Genomic DNA, 11565 nt, shown 5'->3' with positions numbered 1-11565 from the left:
AGAATAAACTGGAAGAATGGCTGGTCTTAATGAGTGATCCCTACATGGAGAGAGCGCCCAGCTGGCAGATGAGACATGAGATCAGCTGTCTGTCAGTGCGAACAGCTGACAATAAAGGGAAGGACCCGGCGTGTACAGGACGTGAGTCAGGGGCCCGCATCATATGGCCTTATATGGTATGTATGACAGGGGTACAGAGTGTGCATGCGGCGTCTCACCCCTGGGGGGTTAAATGAGTTCAAAGGTAGATTAGATGCACCTCGTAAGTGCCCCGGATACAGCAGGGGAACCCCACACACAGGGCAGACCCTAAAATCTAATGAAGCCCCCCAAAGATGAGGTCGCCCTATTGACCTAACAACCTGCGCTCACCGTCATCAGCAAAGCCTCAGATATTTTACTTTTAAAAATAAGATTCAACATCTTATCTTAAGATTCTTATATTACTGAAAACAGCACTTTTACCAAATTAAAGGATTTAAAGCGCAGATTGTTTCCCGTGAGCAGTAAATAATAAATAGTTTTTGAAATGATTATTTCTGGCGCTGCCTCTTTAATCCACTCTTGTTTTCTCACTGATTTAATTACCTACAATCATGATCTCATCAGACTAAGGATTAACCCTTTATCAGCTGTCGTCATTGAAGCTGTATCTGTTGACAGCAGACGTCTGCGTGCCACTGACCTACCAATAAACAATTGGGGTTTTACCCCCGTCTGGGCAGGTAGGGTGACCCCGTCACAGGGCTCTCTGGGGGGGGGGCCTGCGTACAGGAAACGTTTAAAACACACAAATCTGGGGTGGATTACGGGAAAGAGATGGCGGAAATCACACGCGTCGTCACCGGCCTCGGGCATGAAAGGTGCGCAGAACACGTCTGGACGGGTCCCTGATAACGGTGCGACTGCGTGACGGCTTCATCAGACTAACCGCGTGTAATTGGGCACCTGACTGAACTGCCCCACCACAAAAAATACGGGGTGGCAGATCACTTAGAGCTGCACCGAGATAACCCAAAGAATTACCTCAGAGATTTACCCCAAAAACATAATACATCCATCGACATGCCCCCAGCTGGGGTACTTTGTGTCATATGCCCTTAGATAAACAACTTCTCTGTCATTCATGTCCTGACATGTATCCGGCTGGGGTAGTATGTGCCATTCAGTACTCACTGGGGTACTTTGCGTCATAGGCCTTCATATGCCTAAAGTTAGGGAACTTTGTGTCACACATGTCTTGACATGCCCCCAGTCGGGGTACTTTGTGTTTTTATGTCGTCACATGCCACGAGCTGGGGTACTATTTGTGTTATACGGTAATCACATGCCCCAGGCTGGGTTACTTTGTATCAAGCCCCCGCAGCCTCGGTTATTGGGAGGCGGGGGGGGAGCGCTGTTTATTGCTCCGAGGTAACCGGGCTGTAGCTCCTCCTACTTATAACGCCTGATCCCGCCCCTCCATGTATCACCAGCCTGCCTAACCGCCTCTCTGAGTCGCTACATTCGCGCCAAAATGCCGTCATCGTGCACGAGGCCTCCGGGCTGCTGCTGACGAGCACTAGTTTTGAACCGCATTACGGCCTCTGATTGGCTGCCTTTTGTCCGCGCCTCCTGGTGACTCAGTGTTTCGCTTTCCCATTGGCCCGCCCCGGACTCCACCCTCCGTGTGTAACGGTCGCGCCAGCCGAGTTACCACAGCGGTGACCAGAGGGAACTGCAGCCTGGGGAGATCCCGATCAGTACCGGACGGACACCCGCCTCATCCTTAGATCTCAGCTCCCGACTGTCACCCGTCTCCACAGAAAGTTGTCTCTGGGTTTAGCACCTGACGTGTCTCCAGTGTGCACCGAACACTCGCCGCCTGGTCCCCTGGATTACCGCTTACATTCACCGGATTACTCCACTCCATCCCGGCCTCCGGCCAGCGGATGATGCTGTGCGGCCCTGCCCGGGGCCCCGATAGCGCATCATGAGTTTCAGCTCGACTCCCCGCAGCCCGGGCCTGCTCCGCACCCGCCTGCAGTTCTCTCCCAGTGACTGTGAGGAGGAGGATGGACATAGCACCGGTGAGGACTCGGCCTTCCAGGAGTCTGATTCGCCCGTTTCTGGCTCGAGGGGACAGCTCGAGGAGGGGCTCGGCTGCTCCCCGGTCAAGTCCCCCGGGGATTACTTCATGAACGGCACCCCGTCTCCGAGCCGCTACCGGAGGCAGGAGCGGGAGGGCTCGAGTTCCCCCATCCCAGACTGTCCGGGCACCCCGCCCCACAAGACTTTCCGCAAACTGCGGCTCTTTGACACACCGCACACCCCCAAGGTAAGGCCCAGGACCCCCATAGACACTGAATGGTACCTTCCCGATAATCTTTGTGCACCCCCAGTGTAAAGCCCGGGTCCCCGTGTTCACTTCATCGGCCCCTGAGGTAAGGCCTGGGGCCCCTATACATTCTGTACCCCCGTATATACAAAGCCACTATATATATATATCTCATGCACACACAAACAATGTAGGGTCTGGTATACCCATTATATGCAGTTTATACCCAGACTCGCTTTGTATGTGTATAGCTATATACTGCATTTAGATTGTAAGCTCTTTGAGCAGCGACCGCCTTTCCTGATGTATTCCTGCCCTTTGGATCTAAGCGCCTGCAGCTTCCCTGTAGTTATGACAGCGCTATTTGCGCCTCCCTTCATTATACTGTACAGCACTGAGTACATCTGTTGCTGCTGTAAGTAGTACTATACCTGTGTGAGGTAGTCTGTCGTGTACTCTGCCTCAGGTAAAGGACACCCAGTGAATACCCATGTATACACCGCGTAGTGGGCAGCTTACAGTGCGGTGGGTGCCTTCTGCACCATTCCACAAATACCCCCTTGTTTATAGCGGATGCCACGGATACCCCACAGTCGGTGCGTCCCTGTAAGAGATGGGGGTCCCGATCACATATTACATACCCCCGCGGTATATACACCTGCCAGGCTCGTGAAGCCGAGCTGTATGCACCCAGAAGCCAGGCTCTGCCCCCTCGTTTCCCCCGCGCTGCGACGGCTTCTTTCTGAGCGTCATGTGTGTGCTGTGTAAACACCTGTAAGCTTGTTCCTCCCCTGTGTGTCAGGCACCCCAATATCATGATTCAGGGTACTGGGGAGACATGAGCCCTAAGCCATCATGGGTTTGCTTCTTTGATCTGTAATTGTGGCCATGGCCCCTGCGCCGCGGTAGGTGAGCCCCTGCGCCAGATACGAGAGCTGTAAAGGGGCGCTCCAGCCACCATCTGCCCCTGTGACGTCTGATGGCAGAGCGTTGCAGGTGCTGTCAGGTTCTTTGCATTTGCCCCGTTTCCTTGCCCCCAGCTGTCAGTAGGGGCAGAATCCCACCGCGTGCATCCCCTGCGCAGACATCAGCGGAATCTCAATCCGCTCCAGCATTGGCCAGATACTTCCTACCAGCGCGTGCGCAGAAAGCGCTCCCCTTAAGGGTTTTGGGCTTTTTCCTCTTCGTGCTTATTGCAGCTTAAAGTGCCTGCAAAGTTCTTCATGAAGTCTTTTCGTTGGGGGGGTTAAACGCCCCCTTTATCTGTAAATGTTGGGGTCATTCATAAGTGACTGTATGCGGTAACGGATCATTGCCGAGTGTGTAATATCCTGAGTGAATGTGAAAAGTGTCAGAGTTCCAGTGGTCAGACACAGCTGTGTTTGGGCATGTGGCGGTGAGCCCCGGGGGTAGCACCTCGCCCTGTTGGGGGTGTCCTTCTGGAAACATTTCTTGGTTTTCCCACCTGGATTGGCCAAGCAGGCGTGTAATTATTGTACACAATACGTATGTTGGTGTCGCTTACATGTGAGATCACTTCGCTAATGTACATACATGCTGCACTTCCCACAATGCCGTGCTCGTGAGTCATGTGACCCTGGCTGGCAGTGATGGGCGGGGCTCTGCATTGTGCGGTGTTTGTGTAAATGTGTTGTGCGGTTTGTGTACAGTGAGGTACAGTCAGCGTGGCCCCCGTGAAGATGTCTCACTGTTTGGGTGAAAGCACCCGGCCCTTTATTATTTTTATTTATAGCCCTTTAAATCCTACCTGTGGCTACGAGTCACGCTGACTCATGACTTGGGATCTGCTTTGGGTGGCCGCTCCTCTACTCCCCCTCCCCCACTTGCCCCTGCTCCGGAATTTGGTCATGGGATGGGGGATGGGATGTGTATCAGACCCCAGGGCTCTATGGGGGAGGGGAAGTCTCCCTTTGAAGAGTGGCTAGTGGACAATAAACTGTGGAAAACTTAATTGGGTTGGCGGTTAACCCTTTCATTACAAAGGTGTTTAATGCACGGCTTTAGTTGGTTGCGGTTACCGACATACAAGATAAACGGATTTAGCCGCATCGGCCAAAAGCCAAACGGGGTTCTTAGTGAAAGCTGATATCTTTTATTTGGCCGGCGTAGGAAGCGTTATAAAGTCGCGTAGCCTCTTGGGGTCTCCGGCCGCTCTGCGGGGTGTCGGTGACCAGAATCTCGTGTTTTGCAACGTTCTCTGCGGTTGCCTTTGCTGTCGGCTGTACGTCCCGGCAAGCGCGTGTAACTTTGGGGCTCGTGGTAACCTTTGACCTTTCTTCTGCGCTCTTTTTCTCAGAGTTTGTTGTCGAAGGCTCGGGTCGGCGGCTCCAGCTCCGTCAGGTGCAAAGGGGGCACTCTGTTCCCAGAATCAGGGAAACCGGGAAAAGCAGAGTCCACCTACAGCACGCCGCAGGTCAACATTAACCCCTTCACCCCCGATTCCCTGGATCTGCAGAACTCAACCGGCCTTCGCAGGCGCAAGAGAACACATTGGGATGAGTAAGTGTTATACGTTAATGTAAAGATAATATATAGTACACCTGAGAGAGGGTAATACGTTAATGTAAAGATTATATATAGTACACCTGAGAGAGGGTAATACATTAATGTAAAGATAATATATAGTACACCTGAGAGAGGGTAATACGTTAATGTAAAGATAATATATAGTACACCTGAGAGGATAATACGTTAATGTAAAGATAATATACAGTACACCTGAGAGAGGATAATACGTTAATGTAAAGATAATATATAGTACACCTGAGAGGATAATACGTTAATGTAAAGATAATATATAGTACACCTGAGAGAGGATAATACGTTAATGTAAAGATAATATATAGTACACCTGAGAGAGGGATATACGTTAATGTAAAGATAATATATATATATATATATATATATATATATATATATATAGTACATCTGAGAGAGGGTAATACGTTAATGTAAAGATAATATAGTACACCTGCTCGACAATGGAGTTTTACTCTCGGTGGGTCTGTAGCTGGTTTGTTAAGCTCTGTAACCCTTCGGCGCGCGCATATTCCGGACCAAATAACAAATGTCTTAAAATGACTGATGTCAAGGGTCAAACGCTTTCTCCGTGACTGAAATGTGTGTTTTTAATCCTATTTTCAGTTCTTATGGGGAAGATATGGAGGGCAGCGATGGAGAATTGGAAGAGGAAAGTGTCCGACCCGCTAAGGTAAATATCGTATAAAGCGCTTTCCGAGGAGCCGCACTCCAGCTCCATGATGTGGTCGAGGCTTTCCATTTTTTATTACATATATTTTATTATCTCTTGATTTTTGTTCAATTGTCGACTTCTTATGTTTTTGTCCTTTCCAGAGAATAACTATAACGGAAAGCAATATGAAATCCCGATACGCAACAGAGTTCCATGAACTCGAGATTATAGGCTCCGGAGAGTTTGGGTCCGTGTTCAAGTGCGTGAAGCGTCTGGATGGCTGCATCTACGCCATTAAACGCTCCAAGAAGCCTCTAGCTGGCTCGGTGGATGAGTAAGTATTGCATAAAATCAGCGATGGGGGGCCGCGTGCCGTCACAGCAATCCTCTCGGGGGATATTCAGCTCTCGTTATCTACTTCCAGGCAGAACGCTCTCCGGGAGGTGTATGCGCATGCCGTCCTCGGGCAGCATGCTCACGTAGTCCGGTATTACTCGGCTTGGGCAGAAGACGATCATATGCTCATCCAGAATGAGTACTGCAATGGTGAGAAAATGCCTTTTATATACACGATTTAATATGTTCCGTATTTCATGAAGCGCATGTTTAGTTGGACGCAGAGCATTAGACATAAACTATATAAAGACAGAAGCCTTCAGTCTTACGACATACGACGTTGTACGATGTCATCCGGAGGTCTCCGAACTTCTCATTGGTTGCGTGTTTTCATTTACGCTGTAACTTTTTGTGTTTAGGTGGCAGTTTAGCTGACGCAATCAGTGAAAATTACCGGACGATGCGCTTCTTCACAGAACCCGAATTAAAGGATTTGCTCCTGCAGGTGGCTCGTGGTCTGAAATACATTCATTCGATGTCTCTGGTGCACATGGACATCAAGCCAAGTACGTGTTTCGTGTTCTCACCCCTGCACGGCTAAATCTGAAATAAATCAGCTCGGTATCTGCACTTAGGGGTTAAATCTGTCCATGTTGGGGGGGGGGGCTGAGCAAAGAGTCTGCTTTCTACATATAAATTCTCCACTAATTATACATCAAGAGCCAGTATAGCAGCCGTCGGTTCTGAATCCTCCTGCAATCACCATTAATCCCCATTCCACGTCTGTTAAAGCTGCGTAAAGGACAGTTTTAAGGGACCATTAATTAAACTTCGTCTTTTTCCCCATCAGGTAATATTTTTATTTCTCGGATATCTGTCCCAATCTCTGCATTGGATGAGGTTGATGACGACGAGTGCGCCCCTCGGAAAGTTACTTATAAAATAGGTAAGAGTGTTTGCAGCTGACGGTGTGTTTGGCTGAAATGTTATTGCGTGGCACAATTATTTAGCTTCACCTTTGTGACAGGTGACCTTGGCCACGTGACGCGTGTTAGCAGCCCCCAAGTGGAGGAGGGAGACAGTCGCTTCCTTGCTAATGAAGTCTTGCAGGAGGTAAGCAATGGCCCGGCTTTCTGCGCGTTGTCATAGAATGTGTGGCTTTGTCAACCGCAGCATCAGCTGGAAACCACATTTGGCTTTTTCTCTCTGTAGAACTATACTCACTTGCCCAAGGCTGACATCTTTGCCCTGGCGCTGACAGTATGGTGCGCCGCTGGCGCTGAGCCCCTTCCGTCCAACGGGGAGCCCTGGCACGAAATCCGGCAAGGCAAATTACCGCGGATTCCACAGCTGCTGTCCCAGGAGCTGCTCGATCTGATTAAGGTAACGTTTAATTCTGAGTGATATATCAGACAGGTAGAGGGGGAATTCTCTGTTCTGTAATACAGAGCCATCATAATCTTAAAGAGCAGCAGCCTCCTGTGCCGGTATGTCTTAACGTGTTAATGGTAATTGTCCCTCTATTTTAATAGCTTATTTACCGTGGCTCAGTAAATGTACATTACTATGAAACTTACAGATAGAGGTTTGGGTTATTATAAAGCACAAACTTAAGCTGATAAAGTGCTCTGGGTTTGATCATTCCTTTTTTTTTCTCTTCTAGCTCATGATCTCTCCAGATCCAGAGAAAAGGCCTTCGTCCGTGGCCCTCGTGAAGCATTCGGTGCTCTTATCCGCCTCTCGGAAAAGCGCTGAGCAGTTACGGATAGAGCTGAATGCTGAAAAGTTTAAAAATGCCCTTCTTCAAAAGTAAGTGTACGAGCTAAAGACGTAATCGGGCCAGAAATACCCCCCTTCCCAGTGCCAGATTCTAATGCGTTCTCCTGTGAGCGTAATGGCAGCCTGTCCTTATCAGCTTCGAGACAATATCATTAAAATATTTCCCAAGCAGCGTCTCGCCTCTGCCTCGTACCGTAAATTTACACAACTGTATTGCGGGATACCGGCCACCGTGTCACGGATATTTTTTTTTGCCCCTTAGCGGGTCTCGAACCTGTAACCCTGTGCTTTTGTGTCCCCGTACAAATCTCAGCCGCCACTGGGCTGGCTGCTCTGCATCAATCCTTTTCCCGACCTCGCACCAAAGGGCTTTGAGAAAGAGCCTCCAGTGGTGCAGACTGTATGCGAGGAGATGCGGGGTTTAGGCTACGTTGGCCGCCTCGCCTATCCTATCAGAGGATGTTAATTTCTGACTTTTGTTTTCCCAGGGAGCTGAAGAAAGCGCAGATGGCAAAAGCGGCCGCTGAAGAAAGAGTTCTCTTCCCGGACCGAGTGACGACAAGGTCAACTTCGCAAAGCAGCAGAGCGACGCGCCTTATCGGGAAGAAGATGAACCGTTCTGTTAGCCTTACTATATACTAACGCACATACCCTGCCGCCATCGCTCCGCGGTCGCCGTAACGTTTACGGCTTTAGAGTTCGCTTTTTAATGGACGGTGTGTAGCTGTAGATGTTAATGATTAACATCCCTGTTGAGGTTTTATAGGATTTCTTTTTTTGTATTGCCTGAATTATGGTTCAGTTAATTACTTCTGTGCCCCGGTTGGTAGACGGGAGTCCTCAAAATATTGTATTTGTATTTTCATTACAAATTGGCACTAAATGGAAAAACCCAGGGGTAGATATTCTTAGGGTGTCTATTCCGGGTCAAAGCGGATAACGTGCTTGAAGTTAGTAAGTCTTTCTAGGACCCATAATGTTAGCCTCTATAGGGGTAAAGTGATGATCGAGTCTGGCTATTAGAAGCCAGAAGGAGAGAGCCCTTTCAGAACACACAAGCGGGCAAGTTGGTGGCTTCTTACACCAAGTACCGGCCCTGCCTTTCATCGATTAGTTTTTTAAAATGCGTTTCTCTCCGGTAATAGCCGATAGGTATAAAGCGCCGCGATGTGCGCTGATCCAGTGTTCCCTTCCTGTAAATTTGTATAATAATCCGGCTTTTGTGTCAAGTTTCTGTAGGTAGCGGTGGAAGCCGACACGAGCCGCTCTCATTTTTTTGTACAATGGTACATTTTTATTGTGAATTTTTATTGTATATTCAACTTTGAGCACTTTGGCACCAGGCAAATTGTGTGGAAACCCATGTGTTTATTTGCCATGTGAAATTTGCTGCTATTTTAGGTTTTTGTCTCGTTTTTTTTGTTTTTTTCTTCTCTCTATTGGCTGTAAAACTGTAGCATTAAACAATCATCGTTGTACTTTAACCCAGGAATCCCCAATGTGAACGGCCCGGTAGTTGGAAAGATTGTCGATTACCCGAGCTCCTTACAGTTTGAGCGAGAATGTGCCCCGTTACCCTCTCCCGCGTGTATTATGTTTTTATGGGACTTTTCTGCTCTATTGCCTGAGTTGTAGATTAACTGTACATATTTCTTTGTGTATTTTGTCTTTAATGTGAAGCCCACGGGAGCCCCGAGCTTCTTTTAAGTGCTACCCTTTGTTTAAAAACGGCAATGAATTCCTCTTTGCATAGAAGATATGCAGTGATTACGATGCCTCTTCCATCTCTGCCGCAAGTGCGCTGGATCCCCGAGTACATATACTGTATTCCCCCGAGCTCCTGTCAGACGCCCCTTCTCAGTGTTTTTTCCTTGGAGGCAGTATTTGCCGCGGGTTTAGATCTGCTTTCCTCCACGGAATGTGCAAACGTAACGAAGTCTCCAATTTCTGGCTCCCAGGGCCAGGTTTGTTCAAACCGTTTAGGTAATCGGGGCCTCGTTTTGTACGCCTGACTGTTCCTTCTCCAAACAAAGCTGCGTTTTGATAAAGAACGAGCCGGTGCTTCCGGTTCTGCGCTTGTGATCATTTTTGTTCCTGTAAAAAAAATGTGTAAATAAAGTTTGTGCCTTTCTGTCGCTGCTGTTGTGATGTAGTTTTGTTGTGCTCTCGAATTATTGTGTAAAGGCCACACAAGCTTCAACAATGCAGGTCTAAATGCCCCCATCGACAGAGCCCTGGGTCATCACAGGGCAAAAAATGGACAAGTCTGCCTGCTGGATCCTTCCGGGTTAAACGGTAGGCGAGATGTGCCGACACGTGGCCAAACTGGAGCCGTCATGAGGCAGAGGGGGTCTCATCCACTCATCAAGGGTCTTCCGTCAAATGCCTTATAAGCTACGTGTTCCTAAAAGGGACCCCCAACACCTTGCCTAAAGCCCCTTTAAATCGTATCCTTTAAAACAAGTGCTCCACTTCTCATCCTCAGGCAAGCATGACCTGGAAGCTCTTTGGAACCGCGCAGGGGCAATGTATCTTGCACGTTGCCGTGTAAGTATAACGGATGCACGTTGCCAAAAAGAGGGCTGTTATGTCTTCTACGCAAAATGTTCAGCCTAATTTTTGCTCACGTTAGGGATGTCGTTTGGCTCCGTGTGATGTCATCGTCCTGTTTGGGAGAGGAGACGCCGGAGCGCTGCGAAGACTGAAGAAACGAGGGAGCTGGAAAGCGAGGAAACCCTTCTGGTAAGTCCCCAGCTCGCTTCTCATCACTAGTGAGCTAAACTCACAACGGCGGGTACCCTGCTCACTAAACAACGGCTCTACCGTCAGGAAAAAAAATGTTCCCTGATGTGTTTTTTTTTTTGTTTTGTTTTTTTGCTCACTGATGTGTTCCCTGCGCGGGTGGTGACTAGGCGGGTAAGAGGGTTCATCAGTTAATGTGCGTGGGAATAAAACGCGTTGTCGCTTATCTATATTGCTAGAATAATATATATATATATATATATATATATATATATATATATATATATATATATGTCGAAGCCTGATCCCTTGCTTTAAGAGCTTGCAAGCTTAGTCGGCACCCCCTTTCTCATTAAGCAGGGCTTACAGTCCGCATGCTAAGCGCAGTCACCTACTTAGTACCTCCGGCAAAGTGTTTAGTTCACGTTTCCTTTTTTTTTTGTGTGTGTTTTGCAGCCCGTTAGTTACCGATCTGTCGGGGTCATGACTGGGTCCTTGCTGGGAGCCGCGGCGTTATTCCTGTTCGGCCAGCAGGGGGCAGCCTTTTCCGTGTTATTTTGGAGCGCTGATGCCGCCGTTAATCCTGTGCATGTCGCAATTCTTTACAACACGTTATTGTATTTATAAGTATTTACACGCTAGCTGCATACGTGGCAATAACTAACGGGACCTGCACAGAGGGGCCGCAGGAGAAAAACGAGGTGGGAAACGGGGCGCGGTAAAAAAAAAATCACAGATCTTGCCCCAAAAATCGGATAATGTGAACCTGCAGATACAATCACCCAAATATGTATATTTCAACCCAAACCACCCGCTTTCTACTTTTAATCTGATGGAAGCTTTTATTAAAATGAATTATAGAGAAATGTTTAAATCTTGCGATGGTTTTTTAGGGTGTCTCTTATTGCTGCAGCTGTTCTTAGAGAAACGCGTGACTTTCACTTCCCTTCCGAGCCGTGGGTTCTGTGACCCCTGATTGGTGACTTGGGATTTTTCACCCGTTTAGTGTTTTCCCCTTTTGGTCCCCCGAGGACCCCGAAGCAGTCACTTCCCTGTAGCATGTGGCTGACAAATGTCTCGTCTTTGAATTAAATAGCGCGTGACGGCAGCCGCCATGTGACCTCGCGAAATGCGTCAGACTCCTGTCTTAGGGACGTGTTACCGCATCGAGTTTGCA

General features: G+C 48.4%; 1 protein-coding gene across 1 annotated transcript; it reads left to right on the top strand.

Annotated features, from left to right (window-relative positions):
* The first annotated feature begins 1859 nt into the window (after nt 1-1859).
* Nucleotides 1860-9781, top strand: WEE1 (WEE1 G2 checkpoint kinase). Its single transcript, XM_053449278.1, has 11 exons — nt 1860-2317; nt 4635-4837; nt 5483-5549; nt 5693-5865; nt 5956-6077; nt 6287-6433; nt 6718-6813; nt 6895-6980; nt 7080-7250; nt 7531-7680; nt 8139-9781. The coding sequence occupies exons 1-10, from the start codon at nt 1973-1975 to the stop codon at nt 7678-7680; spliced, it is 1560 nt and encodes a 519-aa protein (XP_053305253.1). The 5' UTR covers nt 1860-1972; the 3' UTR covers nt 8139-9781.
* Nucleotides 9782-11565: the final 1784 nt, after the last annotated feature.

Source organism: Spea bombifrons, chromosome 10 (assembly GCF_027358695.1).
Source record: "Spea bombifrons isolate aSpeBom1 chromosome 10, aSpeBom1.2.pri, whole genome shotgun sequence".
In the NCBI taxonomy this organism is placed as follows: Eukaryota; Metazoa; Chordata; class Amphibia; order Anura; family Pelobatidae; genus Spea; species Spea bombifrons.
The sequence above is the reverse complement of the archived record's forward strand: the minus strand, read 5'-3'. Positions and strand labels throughout refer to the sequence as shown.

Coding starts and splice junctions, on each gene's coding strand:
- WEE1 (XM_053449278.1), top strand. CDS start 1,973: ATGAGTTTCAGCTCGACTCCCCGCAGCCCGGGCCTGCTCCGCACCCGC. Junction 5,866..5,955: donor CTAGCTGGCTCGGTGGATGA/GTAAGTATTGCA, acceptor ATCTACTTCCAG/GCAGAACGCTCTCCGGGAGG. Junction 6,981..7,079: donor CTAATGAAGTCTTGCAGGAG/GTAAGCAATGGC, acceptor TTCTCTCTGTAG/AACTATACTCACTTGCCCAA.